Source organism: Plecotus auritus (genome assembly GCF_963455305.1).
Source record: "Plecotus auritus genome assembly, chromosome: X".
Taxonomy (NCBI): Eukaryota; Metazoa; Chordata; class Mammalia; order Chiroptera; family Vespertilionidae; genus Plecotus; species Plecotus auritus.
Genome location: NC_137784.1, coordinates 81065746 through 81081902, shown reverse-complemented (window position 1 = coordinate 81081902; position 16157 = coordinate 81065746). Strand labels below are relative to the sequence as shown.

The following is a 16157-nucleotide window of genomic DNA, read 5'->3' as shown; positions in this document are numbered from 1 at the left end:
AAAGGGAAAAAAAATCCGGGTAAGCAATATTCATATCTGATAAAATATACTTTTAAAAAAACCTATAATAAGAGACAAAGAAGGCAACTACATAACAGTAAAGGGAATGATTCAATAAATAAATATAACTCTTGTAAACATATACACACCTAATATAGCAACACCCAAGTACATAAAAAAAATGTTTGATGGATTTTAAGGGAGAGATTGGCAGCAATACAGTCATAGTAGGGGACTTTAACAACCCAATGACATCACTGGATAGATCTTCCAGACAAAAAAATCAACAAGGATCAGAGGCCTTAAATGACACACTAGATCAAATGTATCTAACTGATATTTACAGAACATATCACCCCAAATCAACATAATATACATTCTTCCTCAAGTGCACATGTAACATTCTCAAAGATAGACCACATGTTACAACACAAAACAAGTCTATACAAATTCAAGAAAATTTATATAATCACAATGGCATAAAGTTAGAAATCAACTACAATAAAAAACTAAAAAATACTCAAACATATGAAGTACAAATAACAGGTCATTAAACAATGAATGTGTTACCAATCAGATCAAGAAATAAATAAAAAAATTACTGGAAACTAATGAAAATGAACACATGACCAACCAAAATCTAAGGGACACAGTGAAAGCAGTCCTGAGAGGGAAGTTCATAGCATTACAGCCCTACCTCAAGAAACAAGAAAAAGCATATGAGCATAATAAACTATCTAACCCTACAACTAAATGAATCATAAATAGAACAGCAAGAAAGGAAGTAGAGGGAAGGAAACATTAAAGATCAGAGAAGAAATAAATGACATAGAGACTAAAAAGAATAGTACAAAAGATCAATGAATCCAAAAGCTGATTCTTTGAAAAGGTAAATAAAATTGACAATCCAGTAGCCAGACTCATCAAGAATCAGAGAGAGAGGATCCAAATAAAGCAAATAAAAAATAAAAGAGGTGATATAACAACAGACACCACAAAAATGCAAAGGATTATAAGCAAATACTATAAACAACTATATGCCAACAAACTGGACAACCTACATGAAATGGACAAATTCTTCGAAACATACAATCTTCTAAAACTCAATCAGGAAAGATAAGAAAACCTAAAAAGGCCAAAAATAACTGATGAACTTGAAGCAGTAATTAAAAACCTCCTAGCAAACAAAAATCCTGGAATGTATGAATTTACAGGATAATTTATTCAAGCATTCAAACAACATTATCCTCAAACTATTCCAAAAAATACAAGAAGAAGGAATACTTCCAAGCTCTTTTTACAAAGCCAGAATTATCCTAATTTGAAAACCAGATAAGATACCACAAAGAAAGAAAATTACAGGTTAATATCCCAGATTAACAGATTCTAAAATCCTCAACAAAATATTAGTAAATCAGATCCAGCAATATATTAAAAAGATCATATACCATGATCAAGTGGGATTTATTCTGGGCATGCAAAGCTGATATAATATTAACAAATCAATAAATGTTATACATCACATAAACAAAATGAAAGATAAAAATCACATGATCATATAAACTGATGCAGAAAAAGCACTCAACAAAATCCAGCACCCTTCTAGGAATATATCCCAAGAAAACAGAAACACCAATCAGAAAGGATATATGCACCCCTATGTTCATAGCAGCACAATTTACAATAGCTAAGATTTGGAAACAGCCTAAATGTCCATCAGCAGATGAGTGGATTAGAAAACTGTGGTACATCTACACAAGGGAATACTATGCTGCTATAACAAAGAAGGAATTCTTACCATTTGCAACAGCATGGGTGGAACTGGAGAACATTATGCTAAGTGAAATAAGCCAGTCAGTGAAAGAAAAATACTACATGATCTCACTCATTTATGGATAATAAAGAACATTATAAACTGATGAACAAAAATAGATACAGAGGCAGAGAAGCATCAAACAGACTGTCAAACGACAGTGGGAAGGCTGGGGAGGGTTGGGGGGCGGGGAAAGGTAAGAGATCAACCGAAGGACTTGTATGCATGCATACAAGCATAACCAATGGACGCAAGACACTGGGAGGGGGGTGAGGACATGTGCCGGGGGGGGGGGGGTAGGGGAGGCTGGGGGAAGGTCAATTGGAGAAAAAAAAGAGACATACGTACTACTATTTGTAATACTTTAAACAATAAAAAAAGAAAAACAATCAGGCACCCTTTTTTAATAAAAGCTCTCAGTAAAGTGGGAATACAGGGCTCATACCTAAACATAATAAAGGCAATATTTGACAAACATACAGCCAACATAAAACTCAATGGGCAAAAACTAAAGTGTTTCCCTTAAGAACAGGAACAAGACAATGATGTCCATTTTCACTACTCTTATTCAACATAGTACTGGAAGTCCTAGCCACGGTGATCAGAAGAGATAAAAGGTATCCAAATTGGAAAGGAGAGAGTAATACTATAATTATTCACAGATGATATGCCATTGTACATAGAAAACCTTAAAGACTCCACCAGGAAACTGCTAGGCTTAAAAATGAATCTGGCAAGGTAGCAGGATACAAAATCAACATCCAGAAATTGATAGCATTTTTATATACCATAATGAACTCTCAGAAACAGAAACTAAAAAGACAATCCCACTTACCATTGCAACAACAACAACAAAAAAAAATAAGATACTTAGAATTAAACTTAACCAAGGAGGTAAAAGACTTGTATTTGGAAAACCATAGGTCATTGAAAAAAAAAATAGAGGAATATACCAACAAATGGAAATGTATACAATTTTCATGGATTGGAAGAATTAACTCATTAAAATCTCCATACTACCCAAGGCAATCTATAGACCCAATGCAATCCCTATTAAAATTCCAAAGGACTTGTATGCATGCATATGAGCATAACCAATGGACACAGATGGGGGGTGAGGACATGTGCTGGGGGTTGAGGGCATCCAGGGAGAGGTCAATGGGGGAAAAAGATTTATGTAATACATTAAACAATAAAGAACCTAAATTTAAAAAAAATGAAAAAATATCCTTGGGTGAGAATTAACAAAAAATAAAATAAAATAAAATAAAATAAAATAAAATAAAATAAAATAAAATAAAATAAAATAAAATAAAATAAAATAAAATAAAATAAAATGCTTAAAAATATAAAATTCCAATGGCATACTTCACAGAGCTAGAACAAATACAGCAAAAACTTAGATATAACCATAAAAGACCCCGAATAGCTGCAGCAATCTTGAGAAAGAAGAACAAAGTTGGAGGGATCACAATACCGGATATCAAACTACTATAAAACCATTATAATCAAAACAGCCTGATACTGGCAAAGGAACAGGCATATAGAGAAGTGGATCATAACAGAGACCCCACAAACTGATCCACACCATTACAGTCAATTAATATTTGACAAAGGAGACAAGAACATACAATGGAGTAAAGACAGTCACTTCAACAAATTGTGCTGAAAAAAACTAGACAGACACATGCAAAAAGATGAACTTGACCACCAACATATACCTTACACAAGAATGAACTCAAAATGGATAAAAGATTTAAATGTAAGGCATGAAACCATAAAAATCTTAGAAGAAAACATTGGCAGTAAAATCTCAAACATCTCAGGTAGCAGAATTTTTGCCAATACATTTCCTAGGGCAAAGGAAATAAAGGAGAAAATGAATAAATGGGACTACATCAAAATAAAAAGCTTCTGCACAGCAAAAGAAGCCACCATCAAAATGAAAAGGGAACTCACTGTATGGGAAGACATATTTGATAATGATATATCTGATAAGGTGTTAATAGCCAAAATATATAAAGTACTCATATAAATCAACAAAAGGAAGAGAAACCATCCAATTAAAAATGTGCAGATGACCTGAATAGACATTTCTCCAAAAATGACATACAAATGGTCAAGAGACATATGAAAAAATGCTCAGTCACTATTATCAAAGAAATTCAAATTAAAACCACAATGAGATATAACCTCACACCTGTCAGAATGGCTATCATAAAAAAAATCAACAAACAATAATTGCTGGCGAGGATTCAGAGAAAATACAACACTAGTTCACTGCAGATTGGTACCACTAACATGCAAAACAGTATGGAGTTTCCTCAAATAATTAAAAATGGACCTTCCATTTTACCCAGTGATCCCACTCCTAGTAATATATTCTAAAACCCCCAAAACATCAATCAGAAAGAATATATGCACCCCTATGTTCAAAGCAATGTTATTTACAAAAGTTAAGATTTGAAAACAGCACAAGTGCTCATCAGTATATGAATGAATTAAAAAAGCTGTGGGACATTTACACAATGGAAAACTATGCAGCTATAAAAAATGTATCTCTTAATCTTTGGGACAGCATGGCTGAACCTGGAGACTATTATGCTAAGTGAAATAAACAAATCTGAGAAAGACAAATATCACATGATCTCACTTATTTGTGGAATCTAGTAACAAAATGAATTGATCAACAAAATAGTACCCGAAGCTTGGAAGCATGGAACAGACTCATATACCTTGATATGGGGATGGGGACCAGAAGAGATAAATCAAAGAACTTATATACTTATATGAGTAGCCCATGGACACGGACAAGAAGGTGGTGAAGACCTGGGTGGGGGTAGAGACTGAGAGGAGGGGTATAAAGGGGTGGGGGATGGGATACTTCTGTAATACTAACAACAAATATATTTTAATTAAAATTAAACTAAGGGGAAAAAAGAACCTTATCTTCATCCTACCTGGGTTCTTATTATATATATATTTAATCTTTATTATTGAAAGTATTACACATGTCGCCCTTTTCCCCCCATTGATCCTTTCTTGCCCGCTCCGCTCCCTGACTCATGCCTTCACCACCTTATTGTCTATGTCCATGGGTTATGCATATATGCATACAAATTCTTTCATTGATCTCTTCCCCCACCCACCCCACCTTCCCTTTGAGATTAGACAGTGTGTTCTTTGCTTCTATGTCTCAGGACCTATTTTGTTCATCAGTTTATTTTGGTAATTAGATTCCACATATGAGTGAGATCATGTGATACATACCTTTCTCTGACTAGCATAATTTGCTTAGCGTAATACTCTCCAGGTCCCTCCTGTCTCAAAGGGTAAGAAATCCTTCTTTTTTACTGCTGCATAGTGTAATGGTGTAAATGTACCACAGCCTTTTTATTCATTCATCTACTAATGGCCACTTGAGCTGTTTCCAGATCTTAGCAATTATAAATTGTGTTTCTATGAACATAGTGATGCATACATCCTACCTGGTTTCTTCCACATGATTCTGATGCACACTACAGTTGGAGAACCTTTGCAAGGTAGAGTTCAGGTGAAATTTTTAAACTGTAGTACAGCTACATTGAAAGTTTTCGGCAAGCAAATTAACACCTTATGAAATACACAAAATATTTTACTATGTCTCACATTTTATCCAAAATACTAATGTGTGTGTATTTACACACACAAACTCTCTCTCTCTCACACACACACACAAACACACACACACACACACACACACACTTTTAAAACATATAAGAAGAAATAAGAAATTAATCAAGATGGTTTGAGTAAAATAGCAGGTGGACTTTTTGTCATACACTTTCTTAGGGTTCATCAAATTCTTTGTCAGGGATAACATTTATGGTATGAAGTTCAGTCCTATGTCTCTGAAAATTACATACTTTCTAATATTTTCCACCAGGTAAAAATATCCAGAGTTTCTCTCTTCCACTCCTATGTGTAGAATTACTAGTCTACACTTTAATTTTACTTCTGATTTAAAACATACACATTCATACCATTGTTTTGGAGTTGCTTCATTTAAGAATCTCACAATAACATCACTCATTTATGAGCAAATTTGTATGAGCTTTATTTGGGATATAGTCTAAGATTTCATTCCAAAAGTCTACCAGAACCTCATTCTGAGGTAGCTTTCCCACAAGGCAATTTTACATATGGGTTAAGTCAGCATTCTAGAGTGGTTACAGTATATCTTTTCTGATGTGCTTAGTAACAATCAACGATATTTTGAAGAGTTAAGAATCTATATATATAAAATCCTAAGTGACCGTTATGATCAGTCGACTGAATGACCCATCGACAGGACGCTATGATGTGCACTGACCACCAGGGAACAGACACTCAATGCAGGAGCTTCCCCCTGGTGGTCAGTGTGCTCCCACAGCCAACCTCCTGTGGCCGGCCAACCTCCCACAGTCCCTTCCCCCAGCCGGCTGGCCCCAATCGGCCCCGATTGGGACTGGGCGAGGTGGCCCCAATTGTACCAGATCACCGTCCAGGCTGAGGGACTATACCCATGCACAAATTTGTACACAGGGCCTCTAGTCTTTCATAAAGGCCGATAATAGATAAATAGCAATTGGGCCTTTGTTCCCTAGATTAAGTGTTCATAATCTGCATATAAGTTATTAGTACAAGTTCTTAATAGTGAGTTTCTCAACTATTTGATTCACAGCCAATTCTAAGTTCACAGCAAGTTGGCTCTTTGTAAAAAATTCCAATTTCTCCCCATACCAAATTATACTTAATTCTCACTTGCCATAATTTTGAAGAACCAATTCCTACCTGTAACTTTCAATTCAGTTGTTCGTCTTACAAGTTTTCCTTCATATTTAAGTTCACAAGTATAATTTCCTCCATCTTCTTCTTGAACTTCTTGGATTAGAAGAGCATTTCCTTTCTGTATTATTATGCTTCTCCACATTTTTGGCTTGCATTCCTGCAGAGAAAATGTTTTCAAGTAAGCGAAAAAATAAAAATTCACATAACTAAATCTTAGTACTGACAATTTTGTATTTTCACTTTTTGTACTCTTCTCTTTAGTTTTCAAAATACGTAACTAAAGAGTTAAGTCAGTGACCAGAAAAAATCACAATGTGTCCAATTTACATATCACAACTATCACTCTAAGAGCCATTTTAAAGGTCTGATCCCAAGAGCGAAACGTTTCATTCTGCTCAAATATAAAAGAACAAAGCTCCCCAACTGCAAAAATGGTATAGCAGAACCTCAAAAGTCACTAAATGTCATCATAATGCCCTGTTTTTTTCCATTTTATAGGGATGTTTCCTAAGAGGGTAGTGTTCATTTAGCAACACAGTCTACTACAAGGGAGTCTTACACATTACTAAAAATTTATAATAGGCTTTTATATTAGCTATGTTTACAGTGGTTTAATATTATCTCATATAGTAAAAACTAATACTAATATTCCAGATTTTCCCTCCCTATAGTCAAGAGATCCATTTGGATGGTAGAGGGAGGGTTATAGAAAATCAGGCTTAAGGAGTTATCTAGAAACATATCTAGGTAAAATGAAGACACAATTTGTTTTAGTAACAGAATGGATATATTATCTACCTACTTTTGGGGTTATAAGATTTGGGGTCGTTTTGTTTTAAATACAGTATATATTTCAGAGAGGAAGTGAGAAGGAGTGAGAGGTAGAAACATCAATGATGAGACAGAATCATTGATCAGCTGACTCCTGCATGCCCCACACTGGGGATAGACCCTGCAACCTGGGCATGTGCCCTGACCAGGAATCGAACCATGACCTGCTGGTTCATAGGTTGATGCTCAACCACTGAGCCACCCTGGTTGGGCAAAATTTGGTTTTAAAGTCAATTCTTCTACTCTCCTGATGGGAATATGAAGGAGTCTTGTTATTGGGATTGAACTTCCCTAAAAAGAAATGTTTAACTCTTTTCCAGGGAGTGACAAATATATAGTAATAGCCAAATATGTAAAAATATACAATCAAGTGGCTTTGTCATTTGGGGATTTTCTCAGTCTACTTTTTAGATATTATTCTAGTTTGTTTGCCACTCATCTCAAATATTCAACCAAAATAGTTACTAAAAACTGTAAAAATATCAATGGAGGTGTAGGAGATGGCTGTGAGAGAATGCTAAATAATCAAGCAACATATTTTATCATATACATTCTGAATCTTTCATTTAAGGCAATAAAAGTGTGCAGATTTTGTGAATAATAGTTGAGAGCACTTTCCACTGTCCAAACTATGGTATTAAAAATATCCTCACCTTAGCTGGTTTGGCTCAGTGGATAGAGTGTCAGCCTGCGGACTGAAGGGTCCGGGTTCAATTCTGGTCAAGGGCACATGCTCGGGTTGCAGGCTCGATCCCTAGTAGGGGTCAGCCAATCAATGATTCTTTTTCATCATTGATGTTTCTATTTCTCTCTTTCCCTTTCCCTTCCTCTCTGACATCAATAAAAATATATTAGAAAAAAAATATCCTCCCTACTTCCCCTCACCCACACCCCCACCCTCCTCACACATACTTTTAAAATTAATGTAAAGATAGAATCAGTACTGACACTCTATCTGCAGCTCTGCATGTGTATCTGTGTGTATGTCTGTGTCTTTGTGTATGTGTATAAATGATTTAGGAGAGCAAGTACCAAGTACCCATTTATTAATGTTTCTTGGTTTGATTTTTTACTGTAACAAATTTTTTCTTTTATGATAGAAGGAATTTTGACCACAAAATATAAAAACCAGCACTTAAGTTCACAGATATAATATTTAGTAAATATGCTTGCCTTTTGTCCAATACAACTACCCACACACATTGTCAGAGAGTAAATGAAAGTAATACTATCTAGGGCATCCAGACAGAAGACTGCTTCATTCCCTAGGATCTTTCCAAAGAACAGTTAAGAGTCTGTCTGAAATTATATTATACACAATGTCTGGTGAGGTTTATCACCTACATGAGATTTGCTTCTGAGTTAAACCTTGGGATATAAGGTTTCTGGGAAAACAAAGAAGAAAGTCTGAACAGAAAGAAAAAAAAGATAGCCCAGCTGCCATTATCATCATACAATAATAATCCACAATTATTTTCGCATTGCTTCCAACTCTGGTAGCCTCAGATTTCTAAAGAATAATTTTGAAGGTCATTAAACAAAAACATGGTCCCTCTGGGAATTTTGAGAGGAAAGGAAAATGAAAATTAAGCTGCTTCATTTTCACATAGGGGTGGTGAGGGCAGACAAATGAGCCCACATACTCATTTTAAAGACAAATGGCATTGTTTTCTAATGTCATTTTGCAGGGAAAGTTCATATGCAATTAGCTCTAACCAGTTTTCATTTTCACTGCACACTGCTTTGTTTTTTCCCAGGAAGTAAATCTAAAGCATATATAGAAATTAGAAAATAACTCATGATGAAGATTAACCTACAATCTTTACATGTTCTTTGGGATAAATATGGATACCGTGTTTTCTCGAAAATAAGACATCCTCCGAAAATAAGACCTACTCACAGGTTTCCTTCTGAGTGAAATATAAGGCTTCCCAGAAAATAAGGCCCCCAGGCTCTGTCTCAGAATGAAAATTAATTTACCGTAAACTGGTCGCTAGGGCCGCCCCGACTGGCGTCTAGCAACCAGTGACCTTACTCGGAGTCCTGACGTCACTGCTGTGTGGAGGTGGAGCAGAGGTCGGAGTGAGCGGTGAGCGCGGGGCGGGAGAGAGGAGGAGACTTTTGCAGATGCGTGTAGAAGAACAGGAGGATTAGAGTGGATGGGACGCGGCAAAGGTGGTGAGTGCTGGTCTGTCTCTGGTGACACTACCTGATGCTTGCAGCCGCCTTCATGATGACTGAAGGTTCTCAGTCAGTGGCAGACCCTGCTCCAGCACAGATCCAGGCCCCAGCAAGCCCAGTGACAGTCCCCAGGCAGGCCCCAGGGAGTAAATGTCTGATAAAGGGGTAGGGGGGATGTCTGGTGAAGGTGTTCAGTGGCACAGGGGTGGGGGGAGGGGGATCACTTAAAATGACACAGGAGGATCAGAGGGGGCAATCAAAATGACACAGGAGGATCAAAAGGGGTTACTAAAATGGTAATCCCCCCTCTGATTCTCCTGTGCCATTTTGATTCCCCCCTCTGATCACCCCTGTGTCATTTTGAGTGACCCCCCTACCCCCACCTTGATACCCCAATTCCTTTTTTTTACCCCTACTGTAGAAATGAGTGCAAAAAGAAAAAGCTACTCCGTGGAGTATAAGAAAGGAATCGTGGAAGACTCTTGGGGCCAAAATCTTACTGCTTTCTGCAAAGAGAAGATGTTGAGTATCCGATTGGTCCGAAAATGGCGAGCAGAGTATGGTAACCTCATTGAACAAGTGGACAAGGGAAATGCTGAAAAGCGCAAGTGTGGATCAGGTCGGCAACCATTATTTTCTGAGCTGGAAGACCTGATCTGTGAATGAGTTGTTGACAGGAGAGCAAAGGCTTTGGTTGTGAATAGGGCTCAGATTCAAGAATTTGCCCTTGCAATGACACCACAGTTTGACATAGCCCCCGAAGACTTCAAAGCATCACAACACTGGCTGGATAATTTCCTTCAGCGAAGTGAACTGTCTTTAAGAAGATCTACAACATTGCTTAGGTTGGAAGATACTCAAGTTATTAAGCGAACACTTGCATTCAAGTCCTTTATTGATGATGCTGACTTCTCTAAATACAATCTTTCCAACATGATTGCTATGGATGAAACTGCAGTGTTTATGGGCCAATCATCTCAAACAACAATTGAACAGCGGGGTGCCTCCTTTGCGTACATTCCCTCCACTGCTTACGAAAGTGCACGTGTTTCCTGTATTTTGGCAATTCATCTGGATGGCACTAAAATCCCACCTTTAATCATTTCTAAGGGCAAGAAGGAAAAGATTGAACGTGTTTTGGGCATTTTTATTCTTGAAACTGAAAAAGCCTGGGCCACACAAGCAGTTATAAGGAAGTGGGTCGATTTAATGAAGCCGCTTGTTATGCGAGGGAGCCAAAGAGGTCTGCTAGTCTGGGATGCAGCCAGCACTCACCGCGCTAAAGACATGAAGACATTTCTTCACGAAAGAAAAATAGATCAGATAATGATTCCCGCAGGAATGACGGCCTATCTCCAGACTCTTGATATTGCAATAAACAAGCCATTCAAAGACAATTTGCGCATGGAAATTAATGACTACATTGAAAATAGAATGGAGAGAAATCAGCATGGAAACTTTGTGAAACCTAAACTGCAAGAAGTTGTGACTTGGGTGAAGAATTCATGGGAGAAAATCACTGACAGTTGCATTGCAAATGCACTGTGAGCAGGCTACCTTGACAAGAAGTACTCATTTAAAGACAGTGCTATTGCTAAACATGAGAGATTTGGTCCACTGATTCTGAAAGAAATGGAGTCACAAGAAATTCACCAGGAAATTCAGGAATTGGATTGTTATGATGATGTTCCAGAAGATGATGACATGATTGTCATTGAATAAATGAGTAAATTCTTGATACTGTAGGATTCACAGTTTGTCTGGTTTGTGTTGACAACTACCGTACTACCGTACCGTATACAGGTAATAAATTTCCTTTATTTTCATTTAACAATAAATGTGTACCGTATTCTTCTTCATGGAAAAATAAGACATCCCCTAAAAATAAGACCTAGCATGTCTTTGGGGGCAAAACACTAGCATGTCTTTGGGGGCAAAAAATAATATAAGACACTGTCTTATTTTGGGGGAAACACGGTAGTTATAAGTACTTTCCAAGTTGTCATCTAGCCTTATAAAGGGTTATTTGTAGTCAATAGAGGTTTGTTTGTTTGTTTTTTAAATGTGGCATAGAAAAATGTAATCTTCAGGTCAACTCCACCATTCTTCAGACAATGTTGTATAATTAAAAAGGCAAATTGAATTTAGAGCAAGACAACTCTAGTTCAAAATCTGGGGGTCATCCAAGTTCTGTGATCTTGATCACAATTGCTTAACTTCTTTAGGTTTCTTACACTGCATGTGGGGATAGTATACACTACTGTGTGAGTAGCCAGAATCTAGAGGCTTGCAGGGTTTATTCATTATACTTGTGGTCACCCACGACATAGAATGTTTTCCATCCCTAAACTTTCACAATCCTGAATTACATCTCTTCCAAACCTTTAGCTCTGCTTGTGAAAATTAGTACTAAAGAACTAATTAAATAAAAACAAATTTTTACTAATTTGTTAACCATTTCCTAGAAACATAATACTTTAACTCACTGAAAATGTATAGCTCCTAAGAGGCCACTCTAACACTAATCATAGCAGATGGGACAAAATATAGAGGAACTATATTTTATTCAAAAGAGCTTTATAGATTACCATCCTGTCCTCCACCAATCTTTCCTTCACAAAGTTACCTCATTGGCTATCCTACCCACATATGGGTTCCTATATTGAATCTTAGAAGTCTTCCAGGCTCTTAATCCCATTATTTGCAGCCTCTCTTCCTTAAACTGCTGGCTGTTAGTCTTAATACTGTCAATGCTTCTTTCCTGCCCCAAATTGTCTCATCACCTCTAGTAGACACACAATATTGAAATTCCTCATTGCCCCCAGACCTATATAATTTAATTCTGACTGCCTATTAGGCAAATAAGTTTGAAACATATTGTTCAAGTGCCAAGGACAAATTGCCAAAGCCTCGAATGTGAACAGGTCCCTAATGTTGTCTTCATTGTATTAATTCCTCTATTATTTAATGGCCCTGAGAACATTAAAATAAATGTCATAAACTTGAAAGTTTTGCCAAGGGCCAGTACTGCCTTAGATGCCTAAGTTCAACAAACACCTCCACTTCACTGCCTGGCTCTCACCTCATAGAGTAGTTTGTTGTAGGACATCCACAATTAGTCAAAATAATGTCAGCCCTTAAAGCCCAGCTTCTTTCCCTCCCTCCCATCCTTTCTAAGTGGCAGATATCACTTGTCAGCAATTGGTGGTTTGGGAGCCCAGAATGTTTAACAGAAACATCTGTTAACAAAGCCTCTTAAAGTAACTTGTTCCCAGCCATATTTGGATGTTGGAGTTTCCACCCTGAAATATTCATCACTGTATTCACAGTCCACTTCCAAGATAGCATCATCATATCCACAGGTGTTTTTCTTTTTTAATTTATCTTTATTGTTGAAAGTATTACAGATGTCCCTTTTTTCCTCCATTGACCCACTGTACCCCGTTCCCGCCACCCCTCCCCAGGCCTTCATTGCACTATTGTCTATGCCTGTGGGTTATGCATATATACATAGAAGTTCTTTGGTTAATATCTTTCCAGCCCCCAACTCCCTTCTTCCATCTGAGATTCATCAGTCTGTTGCATGCTTCCATGTCTCTAGATCTATTTTGTCAGTTTTTTTGTTGTTCATTAGATTCCACATACAAGTGAGAGCATGTGATACTTGTCTTTCTCTGACTTGCTTATTTATTTCAGCATAATAGTCTCCAGGTCCCTCCATGCTGGCTCAAAGGGTAAGATATCCTTTTTAACAGCTGCATAGTATTCCATCATGTAAATGTACCACAGTTTAGTTTTTTTTTTCCCCCCACTCATCTACTGATGGGCACTTTGGCTATTTCACACGTGTTTTTCAATCAGTTTGTTCTGTTGGTCATGGATACTTCAGTGCTATTCAGGTCATATGACTCATTTCTCACGGCAAGAAAACCAGGAAGACAATTTAAATATTTATTCTGATACTGAAGTTCTGGCATGAAGCAGCTGTGCAAAAATAAGCCAATGATATAATGTCTAGTCTTCAAAGCACCTTTTTTCAAATGCCTAAAACCCCTCAGACCCAAATTTTCTCCTGTCTCCTGAAGACTGAACTACTACAGAGAGCATCTAGGCATCTGCCTAAGGATCTGTAGGGATCCTGATTTTTCTTCAACTTAAAGATGAAAGAGATACAGCACAATTGTGAATTGGATATAAAATTTGCCCTACTCAAAATGCGGGGGATAGTCCACTCTAGAAAGCCCTTCTCCTCCCCAGCTCTATTTCTCCAACTTTCTATCTTCACAGTCCTAATTTTGGTGTTGGTACTCCACAGTAATTAAGAGCATAAATGTAACAACCTCACACAAAAGGCTTATTTACCTCAGTTCATTTAACCTAGGATTTTTGTATGGCTTTTAACAAAAATTTTAAAGGCATACAAAAAGGCAAAAATATCATTTGAAGAGAGAGAGAAAGCATCAGAACCACACTCAGATGTGGCAGAAATTTTGAAATTACCAGTCTGGGCATTTAAAATTAGTATCATTAATATGTTAATGGTACTGAAATAATGGACGATATGTAAGAACATATACTACATGAAAACTTAGAAAGAATCAAAAGGGAAATTTTAGAAATCAAAACACTATAACATAAATAAATAATGCATTTGAAAGGCACATTAATAGACTGGATGTGGCTGAAGAAAGAATCAGTGAATTTGAAAGTATGTCAATAGAAATCTCCTAAACTGAAAATCAAAGAGAAAAAAGAATGGGGGAAACAGAATATCAAAAACTGTGAAACAAGTACAAAAGAGGTAACATAAGTGCAAGAGGAATACCAGAAGAAGACAGAGAGAAAGGAACAGAAGACATATTTGAAGTAATTCTAATTCTGAACATCCAAGATTACAGCAGACAGGGCATGAACAGAGAAGTCTGGTGTGCAGATAGGTTTCTACATGCATCTAAGCTGTTTTGAACAATATATGAAAGTCAGGCATGCAAAATATACTGAAAAGAGGGAAGCACCCAGATGTTAAAAAGCATGGAATAGACAAAAAAAAAAATAGTAAACATTTTACTCTTTTGAGAGTAGCACTGAGTAGGCTCATACCAGATACTAAAATCCTTAAATTCCAATCCAAGATATTTGCACATTGTCAGAGTTCAAAGGCCAGTATCACCCATGTTAAACCGATCTTTCATAAGTTCTAAGAATTAAATAGTAAATGAACGTGCTTGGCACAGGGTAAGGCCCAGTAAACAATAAAAAGAGGCTATTCACTCAATCATTTTATGGAATTATTGGAATGTTAAAATAGAATTATCCTATGATCAGATGTGCATTTCTGAAAGATCATTTGAGTAGATAAGAAGAAGGCAGTTAGATTGTAGAAAGAGACATTGCTCGAGAGTCTATTTGCTTTTTTTAAAAAAAAATTTCTTTATGATTAAGGTATTACATATGTGTCCTTATCCCCCCATTACCCCCATCCCTCCCACTCATGCATGCCCTCACCCCTCTGTTGTCTATGTCCATTGGTTAGGCTTACATGCATGCATACAAGTTCTTTGGTTGATATCTCCCCCTTACCCCCACCCTCCCCTACCTTCCCTCTGAGGTTTGATGGTCTGATTGATGTTTCTCTGTCTCTGGATCTGTTTTTGTTCATCAGTTTATGTTGTTCATTATATTCCACTAGAGGCCCAGTGCATGAAATTTGTGCATGGGAGGGGGTGTCCCTCAGCCCAGCATGCACCCTCTCCAATCTGGGACCCCTCGAGGGATGTCCGACTGCCCCACCGGGATCAGGCCTAAACGGGCAGTCGGACATCCCTCTCACAATCCAGGACTGCTGGCTTCCAACTGCTCGCCTGCCTGCCTGCCTGATTGGCCCTAACCACTTCTGCCTGCCAGCCTGAACACCCCCTAACCATTCCCCTGCCAGCCTGATTGATGCCGAACTGCTCCCCTGCCAGCCTGTTTTCCCCTAACTGCCCTCCCCTGCAGGCCTGGTCACCCCTAGCTGCCCTCCCCTGAAGGCCTGGTCACCCCTAACTGCCCTCCACTGCAGGCCTGGTTCCCCCCCAACTACTCTCCCCTGCAGGCCTGGGTCCCTCCCAACTGCCTTTCCCTGCAGGCCTGGTAGCCCCCAACTTCCCTCCTCTGCTGGCTTGGTCACCCCTAACTGCCCTCCCCTGCAGGCTTGATGGCCCACAACTGCCCTCCCTTGCAGGCCTGGTCCCTCTAAACTGCCCTCCCCTGCTGGCCATCTTGTGGTGGCCATCTTGTGTCCACATGGGGGCAGGATCTTTGACCACATGGGGGCAGCCATCTTGTGTGTTGGAGTAATGGTCAATCAGCATATTACTCTTTTATTAGATAGGATAGAGGCCTGGTGCACAGGTGGGGGCCAGCTGGTTTGCCCTGAAAGATGTCCAAGATCAGGGTGGGGTTCCCTTGGGGTGTGGGGTGGCCTGGGCGAGGGCCCTGTGGTGGTTTGCAGGCTGACCATGCCCCTGGCGACCCAAGCAGA

General features: G+C 38.2%; 1 protein-coding gene across 1 annotated transcript in view; it reads right to left on the bottom strand.

The window, feature by feature from the left end:
- IL1RAPL2 (interleukin 1 receptor accessory protein like 2) overlaps positions 1-16157 on the bottom strand; it is a gene marked incomplete at its 3' end in the record, with an annotated part of 799403 nt that overhangs the window by 724738 nt on the left and 58508 nt on the right. Inside the window, exon 3 of the mRNA XM_080652525.1 lies at positions 6626-6779. Within this exon, the coding sequence (XP_080508651.1) occupies positions 6626-6779 (154 nt within the window). The remainder of the gene's footprint in view (positions 1-6625; positions 6780-16157) is intronic.